At 47.3% G+C, this 26,829-nt stretch overlaps 3 protein-coding genes across 7 annotated transcripts; all 3 read left to right on the top strand.

Moving 5' to 3' along the window:
• On the top strand, positions 1-2,580 carry LOC108931902 (5-hydroxytryptamine receptor 3A-like). Its single transcript, XM_018747989.1, has 6 exons — positions 1-95; positions 190-359; positions 580-728; positions 923-1,133; positions 1,895-2,086; positions 2,197-2,580. The coding sequence occupies exons 1-6, from the start codon at positions 34-36 to the stop codon at positions 2,448-2,450; spliced, it is 1,038 nt and encodes a 345-aa protein (XP_018603505.1). The 5' UTR covers positions 1-33; the 3' UTR covers positions 2,451-2,580.
• A 613-nt stretch (positions 2,581-3,193) lies between these two features.
• Positions 3,194-6,570, top strand: LOC108931906 (tubulin beta-4A chain-like). Its single transcript, XM_018747995.2, has 4 exons — positions 3,194-3,524; positions 4,385-4,493; positions 4,648-4,758; positions 5,168-6,570. The coding sequence occupies exons 1-4, from the start codon at positions 3,294-3,296 to the stop codon at positions 6,223-6,225; spliced, it is 1,509 nt and encodes a 502-aa protein (XP_018603511.2). The 5' UTR covers positions 3,194-3,293; the 3' UTR covers positions 6,226-6,570.
• A 1,300-nt stretch (positions 6,571-7,870) lies between these two features.
• dennd1c (DENN domain containing 1C) lies at positions 7,871-23,919 on the top strand. 5 transcript variants are annotated; one of them, XM_029252031.1, is made up of 23 exons: positions 7,871-8,371; positions 9,120-9,184; positions 10,869-10,912; positions 11,639-11,688; positions 12,336-12,455; positions 12,723-12,792; positions 12,936-13,016; positions 14,214-14,297; positions 16,143-16,196; positions 16,588-16,698; positions 17,157-17,302; positions 17,564-17,609; positions 17,718-17,819; positions 17,982-18,107; positions 18,306-18,410; positions 19,364-19,454; positions 19,551-19,588; positions 19,915-19,971; positions 20,064-20,099; positions 20,712-20,843; positions 21,220-21,329; positions 21,499-21,703; positions 21,800-23,919. In XM_029252031.1, exons 1-23 carry the CDS (start codon positions 8,355-8,357, stop codon positions 22,718-22,720), a joined length of 2,811 nt encoding a protein of 936 aa, XP_029107864.1. In that variant the 5' UTR covers positions 7,871-8,354; the 3' UTR covers positions 22,721-23,919. The 5 variants fall into 5 exon arrangements, with proteins under 5 accessions (XP_029107864.1, XP_029107861.1, XP_018603507.2 ...); XM_029252028.1 differs by having other exon boundaries at positions 19,548-19,588; XM_018747991.2 differs by having other exon boundaries at positions 7,872-8,371; positions 17,202-17,302; positions 19,548-19,588.
• The last annotated feature ends 2,910 nt before the right edge of the window (positions 23,920-26,829 follow it).

Below are 26,829 nucleotides of genomic sequence, written 5' to 3'. Positions count from 1 at the left end.
TTTCTGTCCTGGAACCCCGCCGACTACGGGGGCATGACAAGGTTCACCCTGCCAGCCTCGCGAGTGTGGACCCCCGACACGGTGGTGCGAGAGGCGTGAGTCCTGTCTCTCCCCAAGGCGCTGGGTGTGTGTGTGTTTGTGTATTTATATGTAATTTTTGAAATGCATCTGTGTTTGTGTGCGCGCCAGCGTAAGTGAGGACCGGCAGCAGAGCGCCCCCTACGTGTCTGTCAGCTTTTCCGGGGGGGTCCAGCTTGTAGAATTGCTCCTGCTGGACCTGCGCTGTGACCTGATCATGTTCCTCTTCCCGTTCGACAAGCAGACCTGCAATCTTACGCTGGGTTCCAACCTTCACACAGGTGTGTTCACACACTACACGTACACACGCACCTGCAGCATGTACACACACTAAAGTATATACCGAACACGTGTATTCTGTACACACCACAGGTACATACAGGTATGCACCACCTTAAGATGGTGTGTGCAACACCACGGCACAGGCACAGGCACCACCAGCGCCACCTCCACACACCTTCCTAACAGGATGGCTCAGAATGACTGGGTGTGTTTCTGCAGCCCAGGAGATGGTGCTGCTTCTAGAAGAATCCGCCCACTTCCGGCTCCCCACACTGAGCCTCCACGGGGAGTGGGAGCTGCTGTCAGTGCGAAGACACACCTTCGCTCAGGTGCAGGGGCGCCAGCCCTACTCCCGCATCGCCTTCCAGGTACGGGGCCTGATCCCCGACCTCTCGCAGGTCACAGGTCACAGGTCATAGGCTGAGGACTCCAGGGCCTTGATCCCTTCCACAGAGGGAAGGTCTTTACCTGGGTACTTTACCTTAGGACTTTACCCGGCTACCTGTGAACCTCCTCGTACCCCACCTTCAGTCCACGTCTCCTCCTGTGCTGCCCCCTGCAGGTGGAGCTGCAGCGCTACTCCCTGTTCTACGTGGTGAACCTGATGGTGCCCAGCACCCTGGTGATGATTATTGACCTGGCGGGCTTCTGCATCCCCGTGGAGAGCGCCGAGCGCATCCCCTTCAAGGTCACGCTGCTCTTCGGCTACACGGTCTTCCTGGTGCTCGTCACCGACCTGCTTCCGCCCTTCAGGGACACCACGCCCATGCTGGGTGAGGGGGGGCAAGTGAGACGGGACTGTGGGTGTAGCGCTGAGCTGTGTCCACGGAGGCACCCATTTACTGTACGCTGCCTCCGCAACTCACCAGCACGCTTGGGACCGGCGGCCTGTTCATAACTCGTTTTGTTCATAACTCCAAAGTCACATTTACCACCAAGTCGCAATCAATCAAACATCAACTGCATGATCAAACACATCAAAAAGGCAGTCACAGCAATAAATGCACAAATGTGTGAAGGACAGAAACTTAAATGTCTGTGTCTCAGGTATGAAGCTTTGAAAATGCCAAATGGTCTTGGATATTGCTATAATAAATACAGTATATTGTAACTTTTATGCTGATATTTCTGCTAACTTTGAGCTACTTTTGAAACAATGCAAAATGAAAATGATACAAAATAAAAATAGGTCTTGACAAGCTCCCTATCAATGATGACGAGTCACTTATTCATCCCCTGACCCATTCATCATGTCAGCATTGATCACTGGCAATTGGGAAGTGTAAACACTGTGGAAGTGAGTTGAATTAAGGCGGCCCTGAACAGCTATTCTGTTTTGTTGTTTTTGTTGTACTGCCACCTACTGTCTGTGTGTGTAAATATACAATATGCGCGAAAGAGAAATGTTAGGAAATAATTGATAAATGCAATTAGAAATGAATTTAAAAACTCGAAAATTGTTTGCATCCTTGAAAATGTGTAACTGGACTTCTTGTAACTTGAGAAGACGGTGTGGCTGTGCGTGTGTCCCCAGGGCTCTACCTCGTGGTGTGCCTCGCCTTCCTGTCCCTCAGCATGGGGGAGTCCGTGCTGCTCTTGGCCCTGGGTCAGCTGGACCTCCTGGAGCCGCTGCACCCCCTGCACAGCATCGCCTCCGTGCTGTGTCCCCACGTCCTGCGTGAGCCCCGGCGACGCACCGCAACGGGGAAGCGGAGCGCGGCCCGAGGTGGGACAAACACACTCCTTATTCGTGCACAGATACACGCCCACGTGCACGCAGACCACAAACACACGAGTTCGACACACACATTTTACCTGCGCGCCTGTGTCGGTCAGGTCTCCAGCGCGCCTATGGGCTCGTCCAACAGGGGGCAGAACCGAGCTGTGGACGCGGCTGCGTCCTCGAGGCCCTGGCCGAGGAGCTGAAGGATGTGAGCGAGGAGCTTCAGACTCTCACAAACAGGGCGGAGAGTCGCCAGCAGGCCCTGCGGCTCATGGAGGCGATGGACCGACTGTGTTTCCGCGCGTACATGAGCCTCTTCCTCGCCTTCGTCTTCGTCCTCACCCTATGTTGGGCTCTCTACAGGTGACACACACCTACTCTGGGATCCCTAAAGATGACACACACCTGCACCTGTTTTATTTGCACAACAGCACAACATCACTGCAGGACAGTTTCAGTGTTTCACCTCCAGAACATACCTGCCTCTATGAACTCATACATTCATACACGCCTGTGTGCACGAACTCAAGAGCAGTTGAACGTGTCCGGTACACACATGTCCATGAAGTCATACACATCTCTGCATGAACAGTCATCTGCCTACACACAGTCGTATACCTGTGCATTTGTGCGTTTATGAGTTCATGCACATGTGCATATGATCTCAGGAACGTGCGCGTGGCCATGTGAGTTCACGTGTGTTCGCGTGTGTGCCGACATGTGCCGTGAGACTTCAAGGCTGTCCGAGAGACAAGGCTTCTCATTTCCACACCTTGTTCTTCTATTTTATTTGTTACGTGAATAAATCACTGCCACCACATCCTCTCATTGTCATGTTTCAAAGACTGACGGGGACAGGCGTGGAGAGACAGACGATGCGCACGTGCCCATGTCTGTGTCTCAGAGCCCTTTGTTCTCCATCACAGTGGTCACCCCCCTCCACACACATATCATAATCAATACCCCAATCATGTTTTATTCAATTTCATTAACTTAAGACATTACACCTAAATCGAGATTGTCCACCGAAATGTCTCGCGCGGCTGTCTGTCCCCACACCACACCCCCACCCTGTGTCGCTCGGCTGAATTCTGGGTAAAAGGGAGAAAAAAGAAGGGGGGGGGGGGGAGTGTGCCGTAGCATCTTTTCTCCATCAGCCGACTCGCGCGCCCTCCCCTCCTCCGTCTCTCACGCCTGGTACTCCGTTGCTATGGAGTTGACGTCATCCTGCAGTGCAGCGCTCGGCGGAGGGGAGCCGCGAGCCTCGGTAGCGGCGCGAGCACAGTCCCGCACACCGCGAGCAGGGAAGGACGCCGGAGCGCGCGCAGCCGCCGAGCCTCAAGCCTCACCGCCCAACCGTCGCCCGAAACGCGCCAGCGTCGACATGCGCGAGATCGTGCACCTGCAGGCCGGCCAGTGCGGCAACCAGATCGGCGCCAAGGTAACGGAATATGGGTATGGAAAAATAAAAACATAAACTATAGCGCCGTCGGTCGCGGTGGTGGGTGGAGTAGCCAGGGTTGGGGTAGGGTGCGGTTCGGGGTTTTGTCTCCTCCAACTAGTACCTGCCTGCGCAGGTTTACCTCAGCGGTGTTCTATAAGGCGAAAGAGCGCTCGATCCTCGCGGTCGTTTATTTTTCTTTTTCTTTTCGCCAAGGAAGGAGAGGGATGGAGAAAATTCCAGAATGTTGCGCGGCACACGGCGAGGAGACAATGCCGGGGCTGCGGTCACCCAGCCGCCTCTTCTTTCTTCACACCCATTACCCACACAAATATACACGACTCGAGCATCTCTCTCAGCAGAGAGATCATTTCCTGTTTTCTGTTTTTATTTTACGTTTTGCCCAAATCTCGGCGCCAAGACGATTGCGCGTCCATTACTGAAATTCAAAATACGTGGCTGGTAAATTTAAAATCTGAGGTAAAAAATATTCCTTCAGTGTTCTCTAGGAAAATCATGTCTTTAAATTTGATTTGTGGAGGCGTTTGCAAAGGTCAAAAAAGCTTTAGGCAAGGAATGAAGGATGTGGGAATCTTTTGCCGTCGGGGAGGATGGGCGACTGGGAGTGGCTGCAGAGAAAGGCTGTGGCATTTAGAAGTAAGGATTCGGTGTATATGGAAGAACAGTCATTGTTTTTTGCTGCGTGACGTGTGTCTATTGCTCGGCATAATAATAATAATAAAAAAGGTGTGGTTTGTGGTTTTGGAGCTGTTTTCACAATCCTTTTTTTGTTGCATCTGCCTTCTCGCCTTCCTGGTCCCTTGACTGTGCGCTTCATCGTGGACTGCCCTCCACCTCAGTTCTGGGAGGTGATTAGCGATGAACACGGCATTGACCCCACCGGGACATACCACGGAGACAGCGACCTGCAGCTGGACCGCATCAGCGTGTACTACAATGAGGCCACAGGTTAGGACACCTGAGAGAGACACCTGCCACACATACACTCTATGTACTTCTCTTACTGTGACACCCAAGGCACACACAGTGGCAAAGGATGAACGACTGAAGAACAGAATCTCATTCTGAGTGGTGCTCATCTACTGTCTCTGCGGTTTTGCAGGAGGAAAGTATGTCCCGCGTGCCATTCTCGTGGACCTGGAGCCCGGGACCATGGATTCGGTCCGCTCAGGACCCTTCGGACAGATCTTCAGGCCCGACAACTTTGTCTTTGGTTTGTGACTGGTTTTTTGTGTAGTTAGGCTGCAGCTGATTGAGAAATGTAGAAACATACATGTAAGAATGAATTAATTAATGGAAAATTTAATCCCAGAGGAAAATTACACTGTGCAGAGCAGCCTGCAACATACAGCGTGGTAGAAACAAATGCAGTGCAAGAGGCAGAAACTGGGCAAAGACTGAAATTACTGAAAAGTGAAGGAAATAAGTAAATAAGCATGTCTAGACAAGAAAGGGAGCGAAGTGGGAGCAGTACAGAACATTGATAGTCGTTGATCAGATTGATTGATTGGTCTCCCTCGTTGACGTGTCACTCTCATGGAAATAGGATTGATTGGCCATGCTTTTTAGCAGTACTTTGATTGCGCTGCCCCGCAGTGATGGTGTGTTGGCATTACATGCAGGTCAAAGCGGTGCTGGGAACAACTGGGCCAAGGGCCACTACACGGAAGGGGCAGAGCTTGTGGACTCGGTGCTAGATGTTGTGAGGAAGGAAGCGGAGAGCTGTGATTGTCTGCAGGGCTTCCAGCTAACGCACTCACTGGGTGGTGGCACGGGCTCCGGCATGGGAACCCTGCTCATTAGCAAAATCCGCGAGGAGTACCCTGACCGCATCATGAACACCTTCAGTGTGGTGCCCTCGCCCAAGGTGTCCGACACGGTGGTGGAGCCTTACAATGCCACGCTCTCCGTGCACCAGCTGGTGGAGAACACTGACGAGACCTACTGCATTGACAATGAGGCGCTCTATGACATCTGCTTCCGCACCCTCAAGTTGACCACGCCCACCTACGGTGACCTCAACCACCTGGTGTCGGCCACCATGAGCGGCGTCACCACTTGTCTGCGCTTCCCTGGCCAGCTCAATGCCGATCTCCGCAAGCTGGCCGTCAACATGGTGCCATTCCCACGTCTGCACTTCTTTATGCCTGGCTTTGCCCCCCTCACCAGCAGGGGGAGCCAGCAGTACCGCGCCCTCTCTGTGCCCGAGCTAACTCAGCAGATGTTCGATGCAAAGAACATGATGGCGGCATGCGACCCGCGGCACGGGCGTTACCTCACTGTGGCTGCCGTCTTCCGCGGGCGCATGTCCATGAAGGAGGTGGATGAGCAGATGCTGAACGTGCAGAACAAGAACAGCAGCTACTTCGTAGAGTGGATCCCGAATAACGTGAAGACGGCCGTGTGCGACATCCCACCACGCGGCCTCAAGATGGCTGCCACCTTCATTGGCAACAGCACGGCTATCCAGGAGCTGTTCAAGCGCATCTCGGAGCAGTTCACGGCCATGTTCCGCCGCAAGGCCTTCTTGCACTGGTACACAGGCGAGGGCATGGATGAGATGGAGTTCACCGAGGCTGAGAGCAACATGAATGACCTGGTGTCTGAGTACCAGCAGTACCAGGATGCTACGGCCGAAGAGGGCGAGTTCGAAGAAGAGGGCGAAGAGGAGGTTGCTTAAAGCGCACAGTGCGCTCCTTTTTCTTCCGTCGTGTTCATCTGGCATCTGCCCCATAGCTCCACCCCCTCCCTCTTTCCCTCGCTCCCCCCTTTGTCTTTCTCCAGGAAGGATAGTGTGCCCTGACAGTGAGTAGACCTCCCCCCAAAAGCACCACCCCTCCCCCTTTCCTTGTGCGCTAGTGGAGTTGTTGTTTGATTGGTTTCTGTTCATCACAAACACACTGCCGCGTGTTCCCGTGCTGAGTCATGCTCCACGACAAAACGCAGAGGATGCTACCTGTAAGCACGGAAGTGAACGTGAAGTCTCTCGATTCGGTAATGTTTCAATAAAGGCATGACCACACAACCTGACGTGTCCTTGTTTATTTCACTCGTTTTTGGTAGATGTGTGCAATGCCTGGACCTCCCATAGCAGAACAATGGATCGGCCTGGTGGTAGTGGCCACTAGGGGGTAGTGTGCAGTAGCCGCTTCAACATTGTTTCCTCGGTAGACTCCTACAGTCAGACAGTGCTTTGTGCGAGTCGCTCACAGTCTCGTCTGTCTTCATGGTTACATTTCATTTAACATTTAATTTAAGGAGAATCCTGAGCTGTAATCTGCCTCATTGAAGAGCAGAAGATTTTGATTCATTGGGAAAATAACACTGTACCTTAACACATGTAGGTTCCTCTATTCTGTTCCTCTATACATCAGTCCATCTGTTTCTGTGTTTCTGAGCTAGGGACATGGGATAGGGTGGAGATGAGGGAAGAATGAGATGACAGAGAGGAAGGAGAAACTGAGCAGCCAGAGCCAGTGGCAACGCGGGGATGAAGGCTACATGATGTCCCATGCAGCAAGCTGAGTGTCTTCACACAGTGGAAGGGCTTGATGTGAACAGGCTGAACTAGACCACATGAGTGTGTCCCACGCTGTCAGTTCCTTTGCATGGTCGTCATGAGATGTACGTGTCACGTAACCAACTCCCAGGAGGTCTAAAGGTAGCCTCCGGATCTCGATGAGGTAAGTGGGCTGAACCAAAACGTAGTGGGTTTAAGACAATACGGAACACCCTGCTAGTGACTATTACTGCAGCCATGGTAACAAAAGATGGAAGGGTGTGTGAGGCAAGGTGCCCCTGAGGGACAATGCCTGCTGATGAATAATGCAGCGTTTCAAAGTAATTCCCAGATTCCTTAATTCCAGCTGGATGGGGGAGGTTGGGTTACACTTAAGACTCTAGTCTCCCTTGGGAAAAGGCAGTCTATGTGGTAATGTACCTCATCTAATTGGGTGGTACACAGGTCTCAAGCAATGTTCAAATGCACAGCTTTGGTGCTGTGAGGTGCCAGCACTAGATAAGGCAAATGACTGATAATCATTTACAGAAAATGGTATTTATACCAGAGTGCATTTGTGAAAGGCAGAACTGTAATTGGAGGAGTAGACTGCTGATAAAAAATGTTCTCTACAGAAGCATTAATACCCTCAGCAAGAGGCAAACAGTGACTGTCCTGGGTTCTTGCAACAGTTCAGTTCAATTCACAATTCGCACGTACAGGACAGAGTGAGTGAAATAAGACCTGAAAACAGAAGTTTGTAAACCAACAAGCAGCTGAGAAGAAGAAAAAAAAAACCTTCCAACAACTAAAAGAAAGAAAAAAAAGAAGTGGCTGACGAGCTGTGAATTAATGATCCTAGGGTTCCATTGTGCTGAAAACTCTTACAAACCAAGTGAAGTCACCTCAGGGAGGAAACGCACTCCATTCCCACTTCCCAAAGCACTTGTTAAATGTTCCTGAAGAGAAGGTGTGTCTGCTTGAAAGCAGCTCAGGGTGGAAGGAAAAAACAGAAGTACGACATTGAAACTCGGCAATAAACAAGGGCCGGATATACTTCCTATTCTGGGTGAAAGAGAGATCTAGACACGTCACATTCACACACACACACGCACACACCGACCACACACGCATACCCTCGCACCGATCAGGAAGTGATACACACAGCATCAGGTCTTTGTGCTAGGTGTCCCAGGGTACAGCTGTCAGCCTCGGGGGAAGAATTACACAAGGTTGTGATTATGAGCCATTCGACGCTCCGCTGCTGACCTCCGATTCCTGCTCTGGACTCGAAGCTACAGCACTTTGTCATGGGCACCCGGCTGAAGTAGGTTGGAAGTGTCTCTGTGTGTCTGTGCGTCTCGCTGCTCGCTTCCTCTGTCTGACATCTTCTCTTGGCTCCCCGGCTCGGGGCTCTGCAGCTCACTTCCTTAGTCTCAGCAATCTTCTGCAGGAAGCGCGCAAAGAAACCTATGTTTGCCTGAAGTACAGCATGTCGTTTCAAGGACTGCTTTGAAGGTCCGTGAGGTGGTCGAGATGTTTGGGGGTTCTGTGTTACTGATACGAAAAGATGAGCATTTCCTGCTGATTTTTTTTTTTCCCTACTGAGCAAACAAGAAATAGAAATGATGTTTATCCCCTGTCGTTGATCTCCTTGAGGTGAAATATGAATAAACTCAACCTCAGGTTTGTTTTTCCCAGTGTGCTGTTGACCACACTTATGGTCTCTGTCCTCACAATGGTTCAGGCATTGCAATAATGTCAGGGAGGGGTCAGGGCTCATGTCACCTCCAACTTAAGGCAAGTCCAATGCCACTATTGTTTTGTATAACTCCACTGACTCCTGTTGCTAATGTTTTGGCTGTACCACGCTAAAAAGTGTAGATGCAATTATAATAACTAATACCACAGTCATGACAGCAAAAATAGTAATAAAGGCACAGTAGGTCAGTACAAGAGGTGCAAAGCCACAATGTCTGAGTCTGTAATAAAATGAAAGTGTGTGTTGAAGGTCATAGTTCCACAAAGTTAGCATTGTGTATTATGTTTATCATTCTCTTCATGTATGATTTTAGACAAAATCCAGAGAGAACCTTCTACTGGTTCTTTGAGGCCTCCTGTCCCATTGCCAAGGACAAAGGTAAGAAGTCTAAAACACAACCAGCGTAGGCACACGCTCATGATCACACACATTCTGCCTGTTGAGTTGAATGCTTTTGGACACCCTTCTACTGCTGTTGACACTGGGATTGAAACTACACTTTAAAGTAGGCTGGAGAAGTGCAAGAACTATGACTTGAAAACTCACAGCAGACTTTGGAGCCAAAATGGAGCTTCATCACAGGAAGAGAGCTTAGTTGGTTTTGTTTAGGGGAAAAATACAGAACATACCTGGACATCTTGGCAGGTTGTGCAACATGTCGAAAGAGGAAACTGACAGTAGACAATGTGAAGAACAGAAGAATAGCAACAGAAAGGATGGAATCAATTTAAGGATGTAGTGGCAAAGAGCAGAATGAGGTGTTGGACTGAGGACTGGTCAACCAAAAACCATGGCTCTCTTGCGTTTGCTAAGATGAGAATGACTACTGCCCTGAAGTGAGATCAGGGAGAGAATCAGCTCATTTCAACGGCATAATGCTGTGCTTCAGGCCTCAAAGTGGTAGCACTTCCTGTCAGGTGATCTTTCAGAAAACCACAGCAGGGAGGAAGAGAGAATGTTTGGCATCTTCTCTCTTGGCCTTTCCTGACATTTGTAACCGTAGACACACCCTGTGATAGACATGAGTAGCTTTCTTGAGACAGGTGACCTGAAGCAGAAGAACATGAAGAACAAAACCAATGGTCGTCACCAGAACAGAAAGTGGGTGCAGACTGAAAACAGGAAACCCTGGTGATGTGTTTAGTAATGCACAGCAGCCAGTTATCTGTTAGCCACCGAGCTGCTGGGGAAAGTCATTTGAGAGGTGCTCACAGTCACCTTCAGTTCCCTGCAGAAGTCTGCTGAGAGCTTCACTTGATCACACATTGGCCCAAGAGAACAGGAACGCTGTAGTTATGTCACTGACGTCTGAGTTGATGATGCTTTGAGCTACCTGCTGAATAGAGCCTGCTCCTACCTGTTGTTTTATATCTCCAGTGTATTCAGTACCTTGCAGCCTGGACTGTTGGAAGAGAAGTTTCAGTCAATGCAGGGTGATAAATCCATTGCTTTGTGGAGTCTGGACTACCTAGTAGAGCACAGTTTCTCTGTCATGCATGGTTGAGTGCAGCATGAGGATCCTTCACGAGAAAGTCCTGTCTGCCTTCCTGTTCGCTCAGTGCACCATGGACTTCAGGCACATTTGGGGATTTCCAGCAGAATTTCTCAGAGGATACTACAGTAATTGGGTGTGTCAGGGATGGGCGGGTTTATTATTATCAAGGCATGATGATGGACTCTTTTGAATGGTTCAAACTGAACCAGCTGCACCTCAACATTGGAAGACTAAGGAGATGTTGGTGGCCGTCTTGAGGTCCAGGGGTCTTTTGTGCACAGTGGCTATACAGTTGGGATATACAAGTCCCTGTGGGTACATCCGGACAACAGGCTGGAGTGGTCAAAGAACATCAAGGGTCTCTGCAAGAAAGGCCAGAGTCGCCTTAACTGTCTGAGGAGGCTCAGGTCTTTCAAAGGATTTACGGAACTGTTGCAGATGGCCTATCTATCTATCTATCTATCTATCTATCTATCTATCTATCTATCTGATGTGTTTTTTTCAGACTGATTTTGTGTTACAACCTGAATTTATTTGCCCGTCTTGCCTTTTGTGCACTATTTACAGATCCTGGAGTTTTATTTCAGTTTCCGGAGGATTTCAGTGATGAGGTACGCTCAAACTTCTCTGTGGAGGTCCCAGATCTTAATCACAATGGTCAGATTTAGATCGTTGGTTGCTCTGTACCTGTTGATTTTCGGTCCATCCTATTTCTGTGGCTTTGTGTGGTCAAGTGTACCTCATGAACATAAGGCAAAATAGCACTGGTCTTCAGAAAGAAGGAAACACGTGAGTTTTCAGAACATCGAGTGGTTTTTCATTGCAACCAGGACATGAAGCTATTATTGGACTCTGGTAAAAATAGGTAGAAGTAGAAGTAATGAAAGTAGAAGGAAGAAACAATGAGAACAGGATGTGTAAACAAGACCATGTGTATCAGTCTGACTTTGAGTTTGACACAGCCTTTTGGTTTGTCCAGTAAAAGCAGCCTCCCCCTGCTGCCTGCAAATACCTATGAAATTATTTGTATTCTTATTTTTAGTATTATTAATATTATTTGTTGCTTAAGTGCCTATTCTATTTGAGAGCCACACCATGACTTCGTCATACAGCTATATACATGTTCTACTGCATCAGTTCAGAGTAAGTACCCTGGTCAAAGGCACTACAGCAGGAGCAGTGGTTGTAACCTTTAGAGCTTCAAAGTCCAGGCCCTTAATAGCTATGCTACCTAGTACCCCATACTCCTTTGGTGCGCTTTGCACAATGTGTAAGAAACACTGTAGTGCTGTGTACAATGTGACAAGACATCGAGCTCACCTGTTTGCCCTTTTCAGGAATCCATTCAGAGCCTCCCAAGGTTCTGCTTCCCCTACGACATTGAGAGGTAAATAAATATAGATTTAGAGTCTCTTCCGTGCTTTAATGGTTTCTTAGGTAATTTTTGCATTGGCTTTTGCTATGGTTGGATGTAATTTAGTGTACTTTCAAAGTGTGTGCAAAATGTTCTGTAAGTCTTTGTTTTTGTCTCAGATACTGTGTATATGAAATGCAAAGGTCTCATCTGTACTTTGTGACACACTGGCTGTGTCTCATGAGGTGGGGGACTTTGTTGATGCAGGGATAGCACGTCTGTGGTTGTTGATGCCAAGGATGGGAAGTGTGTGTCTTTGTTCTGTACAGAACACGTGAAATGGTACCTGGAAATTGGCAGAAAGCAGGCTGTACATTACTGAAAATGTGACTATTTCGTAAAAATAGCACTCCATTCACTTATTTAAAACATCTTGGATTTAATTAAAAAAAACTGCTCCCCATATGAGCGCTCCTTTTGTTAGCTGCTGTACATCCTAATCACTTATCGCTCCCAGAAACCAAACTGCTAATCAATTAACCACATTTGGTCAGTTTCAATAGGTGATACCATATGCTTTTTAAATAAAGTAAAATGAGAAAGCAATATGGTAATTTTCAGCTGGAGGTGGTAAGAACAGTTTTTTGTAGACAGTGTAAATGTGTGTGTGTGTGTTGCAGGGTGAGGGCGAGTGTGGCAGTGCAGCACTTCACCTTTGTGCTCACCGACCTGGAGGGGTGCCAGCGTTTTGGATTTTGTCGTCAGACATCCGGATCCAGGACCTGTCTCTGCATCCTGAGGTGATGTAAATTTTCGAAAATATACACATACACACAGGGTGTGAGGGTCAGCTTATGGAGCAAAAGCATGATGATGGTGCCATTTTTTGACCTCAGACTTGCACTTGTCCATTTAGCTGCGATTACCTGCTCTCAGCAAGGCTGGCATTTCATGCTGGGAGATTTGCTGCACAAACACCTGCTTTTGCCTCATGTAAGGCACTTTCGGCAGAGCCATCGTAGCTTTGCTGTCTACCTCTCACTGGCTCCGATATTCTTGTGTTGCAGCTACCTGCCGTGGTTTGAGGTGTTCTACAAGCTGCTCAACTCTCTGGCAGACTATCTGTCCAAAGGGCAGGTAAACACACGGTGCTGCTGCTCCTGCCGAGCGATGCTCACGTCACTTTGCCCAACGTTCTGAACTAAATGAGCCGCCACATATTAATAATCAAGAGGAATGCCTTCCTTAAGTATCTGAGCCGTGACTCTGATTTGTGGCAGACCAATGAGATGCGGGAGCTGCTGTCAGCCCTCTACAGGCACCCAGTTCCACAGGCGGACAGTTGTGTCACTTTGCAGCTGGTAAGTCGATACTCCCAGTGATGTCCCACTCTGGGTAAGTTCATGACCGCTGGCTAATGGCATTTGATGCTGAAGAGAAAGTAGTGTCATAGTTTGGGGTTGATACCCTCCTTCGGTGTTGGTTCTTCATGCAGGTCCAATCTCATTAATCCACCTTTCCTTGATCCGTCAGAGTGACACAGAACAAATTGATCCCCACAATAAACCGCCATCGCTAAAGAAGTATGAATAGCAGTCCTTGTCTTTCGTACTCGTCAGGTGTCCAACGGAAAGGTGTTCCAGATGTCACTTACATATCGATGCGACTGAACATTCTAGGCTGCACATACAAATGATGCCACTGGTGTAACCCATTTGCTGGATAAAGTGTAAAACGGTGTACAAAATTTTGTTGCACAATGGATAAAAAGTGAGAAAATAACTGACTGTTTGAACAGAAAAATTTCAGCCAAGAATGGAAAATTTACATTTTGCGCAGAGCAGTGGACAGTGTCCTGACTTAGAAGGAGACGTAGTCCATCGTGATGACCTTTGTCAAAGGTAGAGAAAAGGTTTTTTACAGCGTCAAAAACAGTGTATTGCGTTGTACTATGTGTTTTTACAAGGCATGCTAGAAAGGCTGTACCTACACCTGTCCCTGTCTCTGTACTGTCCCTGTCCTTGCACGCCACCCACAGAAGGCCTTTCCTTGGTGCAGTTTGCCAAAATTCTTAATTCTCCCAAATTTGGGAAAGGCGAAATGTGCCAGATTAACGAGACTGGACCTTGACAGCGGTTTAAAATGCTCTGTTATTGCATTTCTGTTAATGTGTTTCAATTATGTTCATGTATTTATTATGGTGTGTACAAATTATGGGTTTCATCTCTTTTAAATCATTGCACATGTTTTTTGATTGCGTCTAAGCTATATGTCCGTTTCATCGTATTTTAATGTTTTCTGTTCAATCTTTTAGCTGTGTTGTTATACCGCACTGCACTGTATGCATACTACTGTGTCTGTGTTGCTGTGCGCAGCTTCCATCCGTTTTAGCTATGTGGTTTGTGTCAGTGAACTGTGCTGTTTTACAGCTTTCCTGTGCTTTACCTGTGCTGTCTTTTGTCACAACGATGCTGCTCTGTGCTCTTGCTCTGCTGTCTTCTAGCTGTGCCATCTCGTGATGTGCGACTGTGCTCTGTGGTGTATCTTCTCCCTCTGAGGGCGAGCAGATTCAGATCACCACAGGGGCACGGCAACCCCCCGACAGCGGTCACCCTGCCCCACTTGGGCAGGGAGAATCAGGGGTGAGTCCTGGAACCTCACTGCAGTCTGTGATGGGCTTGACTAACCCCCTAAAAACTGGGGCTCAGTTAACCCTCAACACATCAGCTGGACTAACCCCCGAGAACACCAACTGGACTAACTGTCAAGAACTGGGAGAGGACTAACCCCAAGAATAAGAACCAGACTAACTCTCAAGAATCAGAGGTGGACTAACACCCGGCAATCTTTGCTTGACTCATTGTGGAGAATCCATGCAAAATTAAACAGGATCTGGGCTTGACTAGTCCCATAGGATTTGGGCTGGACTAATCCCACAGGTTCTAGGCTGGACTAATTCACTTCTGTCTGGCCTGGGCAAATGTCATAAAATGTAGTCTGCATTAAGCCCACACAGTGTACACACACACACACTGTCTGAAACCGTTTGTCCCAAGCAGGGTCGCGTGAACCAGAGTTTAACCCAGCAACACAGGGTACAAGGCTGGAGGGGGAGAGGACACACCCAGGACAGGGCACCAGTCTGTCGCAAGGCACCCCAAGCAGGACTCAAACCCCAGACCTGCCAGAGACCGGGACCCAGCCAAACTTGTTGCGCCACCGCACCGCCCGCCCAGACAATGTAGCATGGACTAATTTTAGGAATCTCAGATGGACTACTATCTCACAGTTTAGCCTGGATTTCATCATCATGGCTTGGCTTCATGAACAAAGATTTAGGAAGGGGGCTGCCCATGTCTGCTGCAAGCTTGCTGGTGGCTGACGAGGCCAATGCGGGATAGGCAGGTCCAGCCATAGTGGCTGCAAGGGAAAGTCAAGCCTGGATTTATGCCATAGAATTTGGGCTGGACTAATTGCACACAGTCTGGTCTAGACTAATACCACCAAATGCAGGCTAAACTAATTTTTCAGAATAAAGCTGAGACTCGACTAATCCCACAGAATGTAGGCTAGACTAAATCTGCAGAAGTTAGTCTAGACTGGACTAATCTCACAGAATGTAGGCTAGACTAATTTTACAGAATATAGTCTAGACTGGTCTGATCTCACAGAATCTGGTTTAGACTAATCCCACAGAATGGAGGCTAGACCAATCCTGCAGAATATAGTCTAGATTGGACTAATCCTACAGAATCTGGGCTGCCCTAACCAAATAACAGAATTATAGCCATAGTTATTGTCTCAATCCAGGTTAAAACTAACCTCTCACTGACCTCTTACTACTTACAGCCCAGATTAACATAGCCTTCCAGTTCCCTGATTTAACACCCACCTCAGGCTTACAGGAGAAAGCTCTACGTTTGTGGCTCAGTGCCTGTTCTACCTCACGAGTGGTGTGTATATGTGTGTATGAGACCAAGAGAGGGTGATTATCAAAACTGGATTGTATTTGTCAGTATGACTGCATGTGTCTCACTTCTTCTTGACTAGACAGACAGAGTATAATATAACAACAGGGTAAAGTGTCTCATCTGGCCTAAATTGGAGACACAGGCCCTTCCGTTCAACAGTGTAAAGTAATCTTCAGACTATTATAAGCTGAAGCTGAATTGGAGGTTTCACTGTGTCAGATCAGATGCCATTCGCTGACCACAGCAGATAGAGAACAGTGAATGAAAAGAAGTGTCTGGTCCTGTCATTGGGCCATGGAGACAGGATCGCACAAGACCTTATTACTGTTGATGTCTGTTACTGCATCTTGCATTCATCCGCAAGGTAACATCAGTTCAGAGTGTGTATCTGCTGGTCCGTCACCATGGTAACAGTGGTTGCGACTGGGGGTTTGTCACCATGGTAACCTGGTTCAGCCAATTTCTGTGACTGTTTCATTCACTGTCGTAACGTGTATCTCACTGGCATCCTTTCAGATCCCGTACTTCATCGCTCCAGACCCCAGGACTCTGCCCTCCATCCCTGAGAGTGTGAGCTCCTTCAGTTATTTCCTTATCATCCTGTATTTTACAGTCTTTTCCTTTAGCTCTCAAATATCTCACATTAGCTCGCACTTGGAGACCAGTATCGGTTCTGTTGAATAATTTGCAAACATTTAAAATTATTTAATGTTTCTCAGAACTGCAGTTTGTAACATTAACAATCATTTGCATGGGAGCCATTGAAGCTGAGATGAATCACACTGGCAAGATCATGTATGCATTTGCACTGTACCCTCACATGTGTTCTGAAATCACCATGTATCTTTTCAAAATACGAGGGCAAAATGCTGGCATCCTGCACATGTGGTTACACTGATCACCAAAATTCTGACCCAGGCCCTATGCGTGTGTGTGTTTGTGTGTGCGTGTCTCCCTTCAGAGGAACCTGACTGAGCTCGTGGTGGCTGTGGATGTGAGCAACCTGCTGCAGCTCTACGCCAGCATGCTGTTTGAGAGACGCATCCTGATCTGCTCCAGCAAGCTGAGCACGGTGAGGACAACGCATTGTCACCTCACATTCAGTGCAGACAGCTGTTCACCGTACCAAACCATGTCACCTCCTTATTTTTTCATCGGCTTGATTTTCTTGCCTGTGGCAGCGTGTTGTAACAGTTTACTGGCTCACAATTTCTCTATGAGTTGTAAAGAAGTGGTGTGAGGTTCTTAAAGTGTCGTATATGTATTTAATTGGCTTATGAAAGTGGTTGGCATTTTTTGATTGGCTGGCAATAATAGTTGCTTATTGATTCATGTTATCCAATCAGCTTTAACCAATTTTCTTACACATCCAAAAGGGTCAACATCTGGCATTTTTTCACTGGGTGTGATAATGTCTTACAATTGCTTATTGGTTCATGTTATCCAGTCAGCTTTAACAAATATCTGAAATGTGATGTATTTTGATTGGCTTCTTTGACTGACTGGCATGTTTGTGATTGGCTGTGACAGTGTCTCAAAAGTGCTGATTGGCCCAGTTGCACTGTGTCTTCCCAGCTGACAGCCTGTGTGCATGCCTGCAGCGCCATGCTTTTCCCCATGTACTGGCAGCACATTTTCATCCCCGTGCTCCCCCCTCACCTGCTCGACTACTGCTGGTAGGTCACCGATGTTCTGCAGATGTTCAGCAGAGACAACTCGTCACTTAAAGAGAGATGTCAGTGCAGAAGGAAAAGAAGAAAAGTAGCATTAAAAACACTGTAATTGTACCAAATACAGACTGGAGTCAGTGTTTGATCATTACAGGAATAAAATACAATAGTGATACAATAATAGTCAATTTGAGGAACAGCTCTTGCTTATTGTCTTATGCCTTTAATGATCAATCAGTTTCCTCTCTGCCCCGATCTCTCTCACAGTGCACCCATGCCCTACCTGATCGGAGTCCATTCCAGTCTCTTCGAGGTACTGCCCTATGGTTATTTACATGACTCACACGCCACGACCGCTGGCACCCAGGTCCAGTCTTGCAGCTAAGAGACTATCAGTGCAGTTACTCTCCTGTGCCCACAGAGAGTGAGGGGCAACGCCTTGGAGGATGTGGTCATCCTGAATGTGGACACAAACACCATAGAGTCTCCATTTGACGACCTGAAGAGGATTCCCTCGGACGTGGTAAAGTGCAGAGTGAACTGTACATCCCCGTGACCTTGGAAAAGGCACCACAGAGGAACTGTATCACTTTATTGTTCTAGTTGTGGGTTTTTGTCATCTTTGAATGGAATTGAACCGAATTGGATTCAGTTCAGTCGAACTGAACTGAATTGTGCGTTTCAGGTGTCGGCCCTGAAAATGAGGCTGAAGAAGCAGTCTGCGGCCACGGGGACGGGAGTGGCCAGGGCCTTCCTGAGGGCACAGGCACAGCTGTTTGGGGGGTATAGGGATGCACTGATCTGCACACAGGTGAGTTTCACATATGGAGCCCCTCCAAGGCTACAGGGAGAGGGTGTCAAACATGAGGTACAGCAAGGGGTACGAAGGACAGACATTTTATTTCCATGTTGGTGTCTTGACATCTTATTGTAAAGCTTTCCAAGGGAACATCTTCTTGTAAATATCTTTTATCTTATGTTTTTATTTTTGTCTTTTTTTCTTTTTAAGGAAGGAGGGTCAATCTCTTTCTGCAAAGAGTCCTTCCTAAATCACAAGTCCAGCAGTATGAGGCAGTTCCTGGAGAGTGCTGTGCACCTGCAGTTCTTCAAGCAGGTGCTTTATCATGAGAATGGCCAAACATCAAAGTCACATATATTTACATCTATTCAATACTTTTCTCCACAAAAACTTACAATGACAAAGAGCTTTTGACACAGACACAATTATGGACACACAGCTTGAGTGTCTGACACCACCATGTTGCTGGTTCACATCCCTCCATTAGCTCATACAAAAATGACATTAAAATAGCAAATACATAGATAATCATAGAAAATGGTGTTGGACTCAGTTATGGAGCTGTGAGAAGATCAGGAGAGAAGTGGCTCTCAAAGAGATGGGATCAAAACCCTTTTTCAGTGTGAGAGGGATTCAGCAGTTCTGATGGACACAGGGAGCTCAAGCCACCCTACACGTCAAAGTTAGATTCAAATACAAAATCTGTAATTAATTATAGCAGGTTGGGGTTTGGACTGATTTGTGTGTCCAGTGGTGCTGGCCTGCTGCTTTATCATAACACTAACCCTGTGTTACTACACTCAGATACTACACTACACTAAAACAATGCTTGTTTAAACTGTGCTGTTGGGATAGGACATGTTAGGTGACAAATTTGCCTACCTATCTTACTTATAGAGACTGACCTGTGTGATGTATGTTCTTAACTAATACACTGTATAAATGAGTAAATTAGTGTAAGTAGCTTACAAGTAGTGTACAAACCTAACATTGTATGTTGCCTTGGAGAAAAGTGTTGGCTAAATAAAAAGTAATTATTACGGGTTGAAATCGACTCGACTAAAGAAACCATCATGTGTTCCATCCCAGATCTGTGTCACTCATAACCCAGGAATGCTTAGCGTCTAAATGCTGCTTGTTCATTTGTAATTTATGATGGACATTGATTATTTGAATTAAGTGCCTAAGAGACAGAGGCATCTGAAATCAGTACTGCCTCCTGCTGGTCGTTACATGCAGCTGTCTGTGTTTGTATTTGATTCGCTCAGTTCATTGATGCAAGGCTGGAGTTGCTGAACCGGGGCAGTGAACCAGCAGACCTCTTCGAGGAGGAGATCCTACAGTTTGGGGCATCTGCTTGTGAGTGTTTCCCTGCCCCGCTCATGTCTGTGGCCTCTTGCTGTCTTCTCTGACGGAGTATGTTTACCTTCTTTGTGTCACCACCTTTCCCAGCAGGTGGCAGACCTTACCAACAGTGGGTGGGCAGCTTAAAGGTAGGAGTTACATGTCAAGTCATCGTGCTGTGCTTATTGTCGGGTTCGGTCAACCACTGATTCCTATAAACCAGCATAAACAAATGAGCGGTGGATTTTAACCTTTCTTTTACGCGTCTTCCTCACCCCTCCATCATTTCCTGCCGATGTCATCACACATTGAGGGACTGTTTCAGACTAGGCTTGGTGCTCTTTCAAGTGACTCAGCTCCCCCTTGAACTACATGCCCTTGGCCTTGTGCCTTGACCTGGTCCTCAAGACAGTTATTAAGCTTGGCTGCTGATTGGTAGCTCTACCGTGATAATGATTTCCTTATTTGTGTGCAGAAAGGGGGCGGTGCACTAATCCACACCGTTAAGACCAAGGCTAACATATACAAGGCCGTGAGTACCAATTCAAAGAATTGCTTTGATAAAAATAAGACTTGCACTTGACTGCACATCTTCCCTTTTTTCACACTGTTGATCTCATGCAGGGGAAAATCCTCGCCAAGTGTGATCCAAGGAATAAGGTTAGAAAACCTCTTTCCCAGTTTTATTGTGTCTTTATGGAGGAGGATGTGAAAGAAATTTTTCCTTTTCCCGTTTAAACCATAGGAGACACTGAAAGGAACCCACTCAGATAAACAGACTTTCACGACATTGGCCGATGGGAGAGCCCCATATGGGTGCCTCCCCGATCAGTCTTTATTGCCTGCTTTTATTTGCCAAGCTCATACATAATTTACAGGGTGTTACAACAGGTGTATTCAGTGTTTTCCCACCTTTTTGCCTGGTAACTTTTCGCTTCTTTTGTTCTCAAAATCCCCTCACCCTAAAGCCAAATCATCCAACCCCCATCATCCAGCTTACCTTAAACTGACCTCCCTCCAGGCAAGGCAGGACCATCTACCTTTCATGACATGTTCTTGGTGTCCACAGCCTGCCTTTATCAGATAACCACTGACCTGGTGCCTGGTACAGCCTGCTTCTCCTGCAGTGGTCTTACATTCCACAGCACAGAGCACAGCCTTAAACCCAGTACAAAAATATTACCAGTTACCATGCTTAAGAATTTATATGACTACTACATTTTAACACCACAGGGATGACTCTGTCTGAATGTCTCACTGTGTGTCTGACAGGAGGATAGTGACGTCCCCATCCTCTACAGAGTGGGGTCCCTGCGGTCGGACCCCCCCGGATCTCACCAGTACCGCAGGGTCCGGTCGGACTGCCTGCAGAGTCGGCTGCCTATCACACAGCACTTTGGGAAGGTAGGCCCCTTCCTCTCGCCCACCGTCCCTTTTCGTCTTACTTACTTTCCTCACTTTCCCTTCCTTCTCCCATCTATATCCAAAACCTCCAACCACCTTTAATCTCTCTGACTCTTTTTGCATTTTGGACATCCTAGAGTTTTGTTCTGGTCAGATCTCACCTGTTGAGAGACCCACGTGACCTGTGCATGACCATTCTTGCCTGTGCTACGCATGTCAACGTTGCTGCTTCTGTGCCTTGTTCTGTGTGTCTGGTAATTGTGTCAATATGTTTGTGCTTCTTTGACTTGCGATGTTCCATGCGGTACCGTGAACATGCTGTGTTCTGTGCTGTGAAACGTCATGCTGCTTTGTGCCATGCTGTGCTTCACGTCAGTCTCGGCCACGTCGTCCAACCCGTAGGTTCACTAGCCCTTTGGAGGATGGGATTCAGTCGAACCCGAACAGCACCGCGACGTGCACCTGGGAACCTGTCGTGGAGAATGGGTGAGCATGAAGGACAAAGGGCTGAACTGAGAGATGTGGATGAAGAGAGAAGAGAAATTAGGAGGTTGAAGTGGAGGGGCTGGAGGAGGAGAGGAATAAGATTGGGTGGAATCAGTTATGTTCTCCTGAGGTTTAGACCTTTTTTAAAGCACCTGTGTTTGTTCATCAGGGAGGCAGACGCTGAGGTCAGCAGCATGGAGAGCACACAGCTGGAGGACCCTGACAGTGACCTTATGCCTGACCCTGAAGAGATGGACTTGCTAGGGGAGATCTTCGACACGCTCAGCACGCGGAGCTCCCATGAACGCGGCCTGCTCTACGCAACTCGCAGCCTCGATCTCTTTGGGTCTGACAGCAGTGACTACATCACACGGGTACGGGGACTTGCTCAGGGACCCATTCTCAAACACAAGCAAGTACAGTATGTACATGGACCTGCTTCTGAGGTGCCCTTTACGTTTCTTTTCCAGTGCAAGATGACCGCTCCGAGCCAAGAGAGTCTGAGCCCCTCCACAGGGAGGAGTGAAAGTCTGCTGAGCTGGGGCCAGGATGGCAGCTTGGAGGAGAGCCAGCATGGCGATCTAGAGGAGGGAGGCTCTGACAGGCTAGATGCACTGGAGGTAGGCCAGCAGGACAGTTTCAGGGAAGGCATTGAGGAGTGTGTTGAAGAGAACTCAAAGGCAGGGAAGGGGAAAGGGTGTTATGAAGATAGGCAGGAAGAGGGATTGGAGAGGCTGGAGCAGGAGCCGGAAGGGTTAGACCGAACGAGATTGGAAAGACATGACATGGGATTTGAAAGCAGTCAGGTTGTCCAGGAAGAGGAGCAGAGGAGCGAGAACGTGGAATCCTTCCTCCCAGATTCCTCACCTGCCCTTGGAGGAAGTGCACTACTTTCCCCTTCCACAGGAGTCGCCTGGGAGAAAGGAACCCATTTGGAGGACCAGCTGGCTGTGGGGCCCCCATCTGGGGTTGAGGAGATTGCGGTCTTGCTTTTGCAAGAAGGGAGCATGAGGAAGGAGAACCAGTCTCAGCTCCCACAGCAGGGGAATGAGGGTGGAGACACACCCAAAACTAACTCTGCATCTCCAGAGATCCTGAAGCCAGGTTCTGCAGCAGTGGAAGGGGAAAGTACTTCTCCCAGGCTAAAGGAGACATTGACTCTGTTCGAGGTCAGGGCTTCAAGGAGGCCAGTGAGCGTTTGGAGGAACATCTCCGAAAGACCTGATCCTTCTGTGTCTCCAAATGGTAGGCTAGAAAATCGGGCCACTGGGGTCTTGGACAGCTCAAATGGAGTACTTTGTACTGGGCTATCTGCAGCACCAGAGACCAGTGAGACTGAGGACCATCCCCCTGTTAAGGTGTCCGAGTTGAAGAAACGGTTCGAGGCCTGACTCCTGTGATGTTCCTAGTGTCACTGTGTGTGACTGCATGACAAGTCCAACAACAGCTTTGCCGTCACTCAGTGCCTGATAGATCTCCACAGCAACAGCACCGCTTTGTCTCAAATATAAAGATGAAAGAGTCAAGACCATATTCACCTGAACTTTGTTGCCTCTGTAAGCTCTCCCCCGAATTCCGTGTTCTCAAAAAAACCAATATGATCAATTCATCCTTTTAACGAACAGCTGAGAGCAGCAATACTTTGTGTTCAATTCAACGTATTTTTATAGAGCGCTCTTCTCACACAGTGACACAGAGCGCTCAACAAAGGCATAAGATGACGAAACAAATAAGACAGGTGTTCGTAGTCAATGTTGGCAGAGCTTCTGGGATTTCTGAATATCTGTGTGGTTGGGGTTAGTGTGTGACGCATAGACTGACATACAAAGTGAAATCAGGAAGCAACAGTAGGACTGAAGTTCATCAGGAAAGAGCAGGAAGGCGACTTTGAAAAAATATCAAATCTGTTATTACACTGTTGCTTGGTGTTACACTCTTTAAGAGTGATCGTTGTGCATTATTTTTTCATATAAAACCTTTCACAAATCACCCAGAGATGTGTTTTATCATCATATATTCTTTTGTCACACATAATGTTTCATATGCCACTGGCTCTTCGGCTTACAAGCGTGAAAGGAAGTCTCTTTGTGACTGTAGTTCACGGTTCTCAACTCTGCAGTCGCTTCTAGCGCTAAGTGACAGTCGACAAAGGGTTAATAACACAGATGTCCCTCGGTTTACTTATAGGTGAGATTTTGTGAAAATCTCAGCTGTAGCTGTAACGAATAAAAAATAATTGGTAAAACTGTTAATTCTCTTAACTTGAAGCTACATTACAATTAAAGCTAATTTAAAATGACAAAGTAAAAATATGTTGATGATTCGGCCCACAAACGTATAACATTCTTAATCTTGTGCCCGGTGACCAACAGCAAACAGAATCTAGAAGTACTTGAATCAAGGCATTTCCACATATCTACAAAATGTGTATCTTAAGTAAAATAGTAAAATGAGAAGCCAGTGTATTTCTGAAGCCTATTGCTGGAGCGGGGTGGGAAGCCCACAACGTCATGACTGGAACGCCTAGGGCTTCTGAAAAATCCAGCTATTTGGAGCTGTGCTGCCAAAATGTGGGTGTAAATATGCTTCCTGAAGCACTTTACATGCCAGTTGTACTGACCTTTGGTCTTGTGGTTGACAAGAAGGGATATAGTTGGTGCTGGGCTTTATTTGTCCCATTTTGCTGTTCTTTTGGCTGAACTGACCCTGGAGCAGTTCAGGAGAGCACACCTTGTTCAAGGGCCCAAAGTGGAAGTACTAATGCCCAGGCAGGTAAGCAGGTAACGAGCCTTTATGCTGTGGCCCCCATGTACGTATGTCAGGTCAGTTTTCTACAGTGAGGCTGGGCAAACGGATCTGTTACATTTTAAAATGTTGTAACCGATACCGGGAGATGATCACCAAGTTAATCATTAACGTAAACAAACACAAGTCTTCTCAAACATGGGACGAGTTCAAAAAGAAGAGGCTGCCAGCGCTTTAACTCATACATTTCTGTAGAAAAGAGAAAACAGACAGAATCAACCTCTGACCCTAATGTAGTTCTTCAGACTCATTCGTTTGCTAGATCAACGTAACCCAGCAGGAAAAAATCCACACTATATACTGGTGTGAGAAACCAAACCCCCCGAAAAGTATTTTTTTAAATTTATTTTGTTTTCAATGAATTCTGACCAACAGTCGACTGACTAATGTGACAACCAGCATAAAAGAACAGAGTTGCCTCCACTTCTGTTAACTGCTTGTCCCAAATGGAAAGTAACATACAAACAGAAAATCAGTGCATCCAACTTTGCTTCTGTAAAATTCAGCTGGAATGCCAAACATCTCCTTCCCCAATAAAAGAAACTCGATTCAAATGTAGCAGAATCGAATGACTTTTGCTCAGTTCCAGGACAACTGAGCCTGAACTGCAGGCATGGAAGAGGACGCTGCGAACTGAGGTGAGGAGGAACTGAGCACATTGTCAAGGCGTTTTTCTGAGCCAGACGGCAGTGGGTTTCTTAATTTTTACGTGAAAACTGTCTAGTGAAGTATGATGTCATAGTTCCAGGTCTATAACAGCAATAACTGAATTTATACTAATTATTAAGATGGAAGTTTCCAGAAGACACAGTTTGTCTTCTGTTAGTGAAGCTCTCAGCCCTCATGTTGTTACTATTTAAGGCTGTCTTGAAAGAGTCAAATTCCAAAGAGTGTTTGGCATCATGCTGCAGACTGTGAGATTTGTTCAGAGCTTTGAAGACAGGCTGATGTGTGTCCATATGAACATTCATATGAACATTCTCATTGATGTTCTCTGCAGCAAAGCCCACATGGAGCAGTTTAGTGCTCCAGCTGGAGTCCTGTGATAAGTGTAGAATCCTAATGTTGACTGGTCCAACTTCATTTAATCATCAGCAGGAAATTTTATTCTTTGTCTTAAATTGGCATGACTCTCAGTCAGCTTTGTGCAGGCTGAATGTAGGTCAGTTTACATTGATTGAACCTTAGACGTACTGGAGTTTCCCAAGGGATAACTAGCATTGCATAAGAGGGGCGTGGATGGAGATGGGTCTGGAGATGAAGGTGAGGAGGTCACCTGCGTGAAGTTACAGTCCGGATATTGGCAAACAGCCCGACGTCATAGTATGATCTTAGCGGCGTGCTGAGAAACAGCGAAGAGTGAGAAATGAAGAGCAAATGGACACGTCAACGCAATCAGGAAGAGTTAAACAATGGCAAATGAATGACAGCAGCTGAGAACAATGTCAGAACGTTGAAAATTTCTCAATTGATGAATACAGCAGATGACTGAAGCAGAGTTTTCTGTGTGGAAAATGTAAGCATTAACACTGCAAAATAAAGAATGCAAAAACAGCCTTACAAGACCCAAAAATTGAAGAGTTGCTTTGGGGAGGAGTGTCAGGAAACAAATGTCTATAAATTGTACTTGTGTGTCCACAGTAACACTGCACACAACCTTTCTCTAAATGAGTTGCCTTCAGGTCGAGTGTACTAAGTAACCTGATGTTTTCACACACACACACACACACATTTTCAGAACCGCTTGTCCCTTACGGGGTCACGGGGAACCGGAGCCTACCCGGTAACACAGGGCGTAAGGCCGGAAGGGGAGGGGACACACCCAGGACGGGACGCCAGTCCATCGCAAGGTACCCCAAGCGGGACTCGAACCGCAGACCCACGGAAGAGCAGGACCCGGTCCAACCCACTGCGCCACCGCGCCCCCCTGATGTTTTCAGTAATGAAAAATTAATTTTGTCAACCTGGATATTTTAAATTAGTGCAAATCAGTCTTATTAGTCACGTAAGGAGATGAACAGTTTTGAGTTTAATGTTCCTTCTGCTTGTGATCAGTTTTTGTAAACAAGTTTTAGGTCAATCCTGCAGTAGTGGGCTTGCCAGAAAAGATAAGCATGCTTCTGGGAAGACAGTTGGCGTCAGGTACGGGAAATGCCATGAACCCACATTAACCCTTGCGTTTTGGGATCCCTGACAAAACTCTTGTCAAAGTGCACAGCGGGGCGGTAAGATGGCGATTTGAACAGCGCAGCCCCAGTGTCATCTTCCTGTGAAAGTCGCTCTTCTTCCTGCAAGCTGGTCAAGTTCACAGAAGAAATCCCACCTTGTATGCCCACATCTCACTTTATCAAACCCCTGTCACTAGAAGACCTTGTTCTCTCAGAGCAGTTCTGAGGGTCCAGGATGTTTCGGGAGAGATCAGATGTGTTGACACTGGATCTGCACTCTGACTGAAATGTATATGTAAGTCCATATTGTGTCTAAGAGCTGCCAGGTTCTTCTTAGCCACGGAGACAGGATCACCGAACTCACACTTTGTCCCACTCAGATGGGGCCCAAAATCAAAACTGTGTAGGTTCTCACTTTTGACCTCCAAGTGGTGGAATGAGCTCCCTGTATTCCTCGAAGCTGCTGAATCCCTCCCAGCATTCAAGAAGGGCCAATCTCTTTCAAACCCATTTCTCCTCAAATCTCC

The sequence above is a fragment of the Scleropages formosus genome, chromosome 1 (genome assembly GCF_900964775.1).
Source record: "Scleropages formosus chromosome 1, fSclFor1.1, whole genome shotgun sequence".
NCBI lineage: Eukaryota > Metazoa > Chordata > Actinopteri > Osteoglossiformes > Osteoglossidae > Scleropages > Scleropages formosus.
Note: the sequence above shows the minus strand (reverse complement) of the source record. Positions and strands in the feature narration are given on the sequence as shown.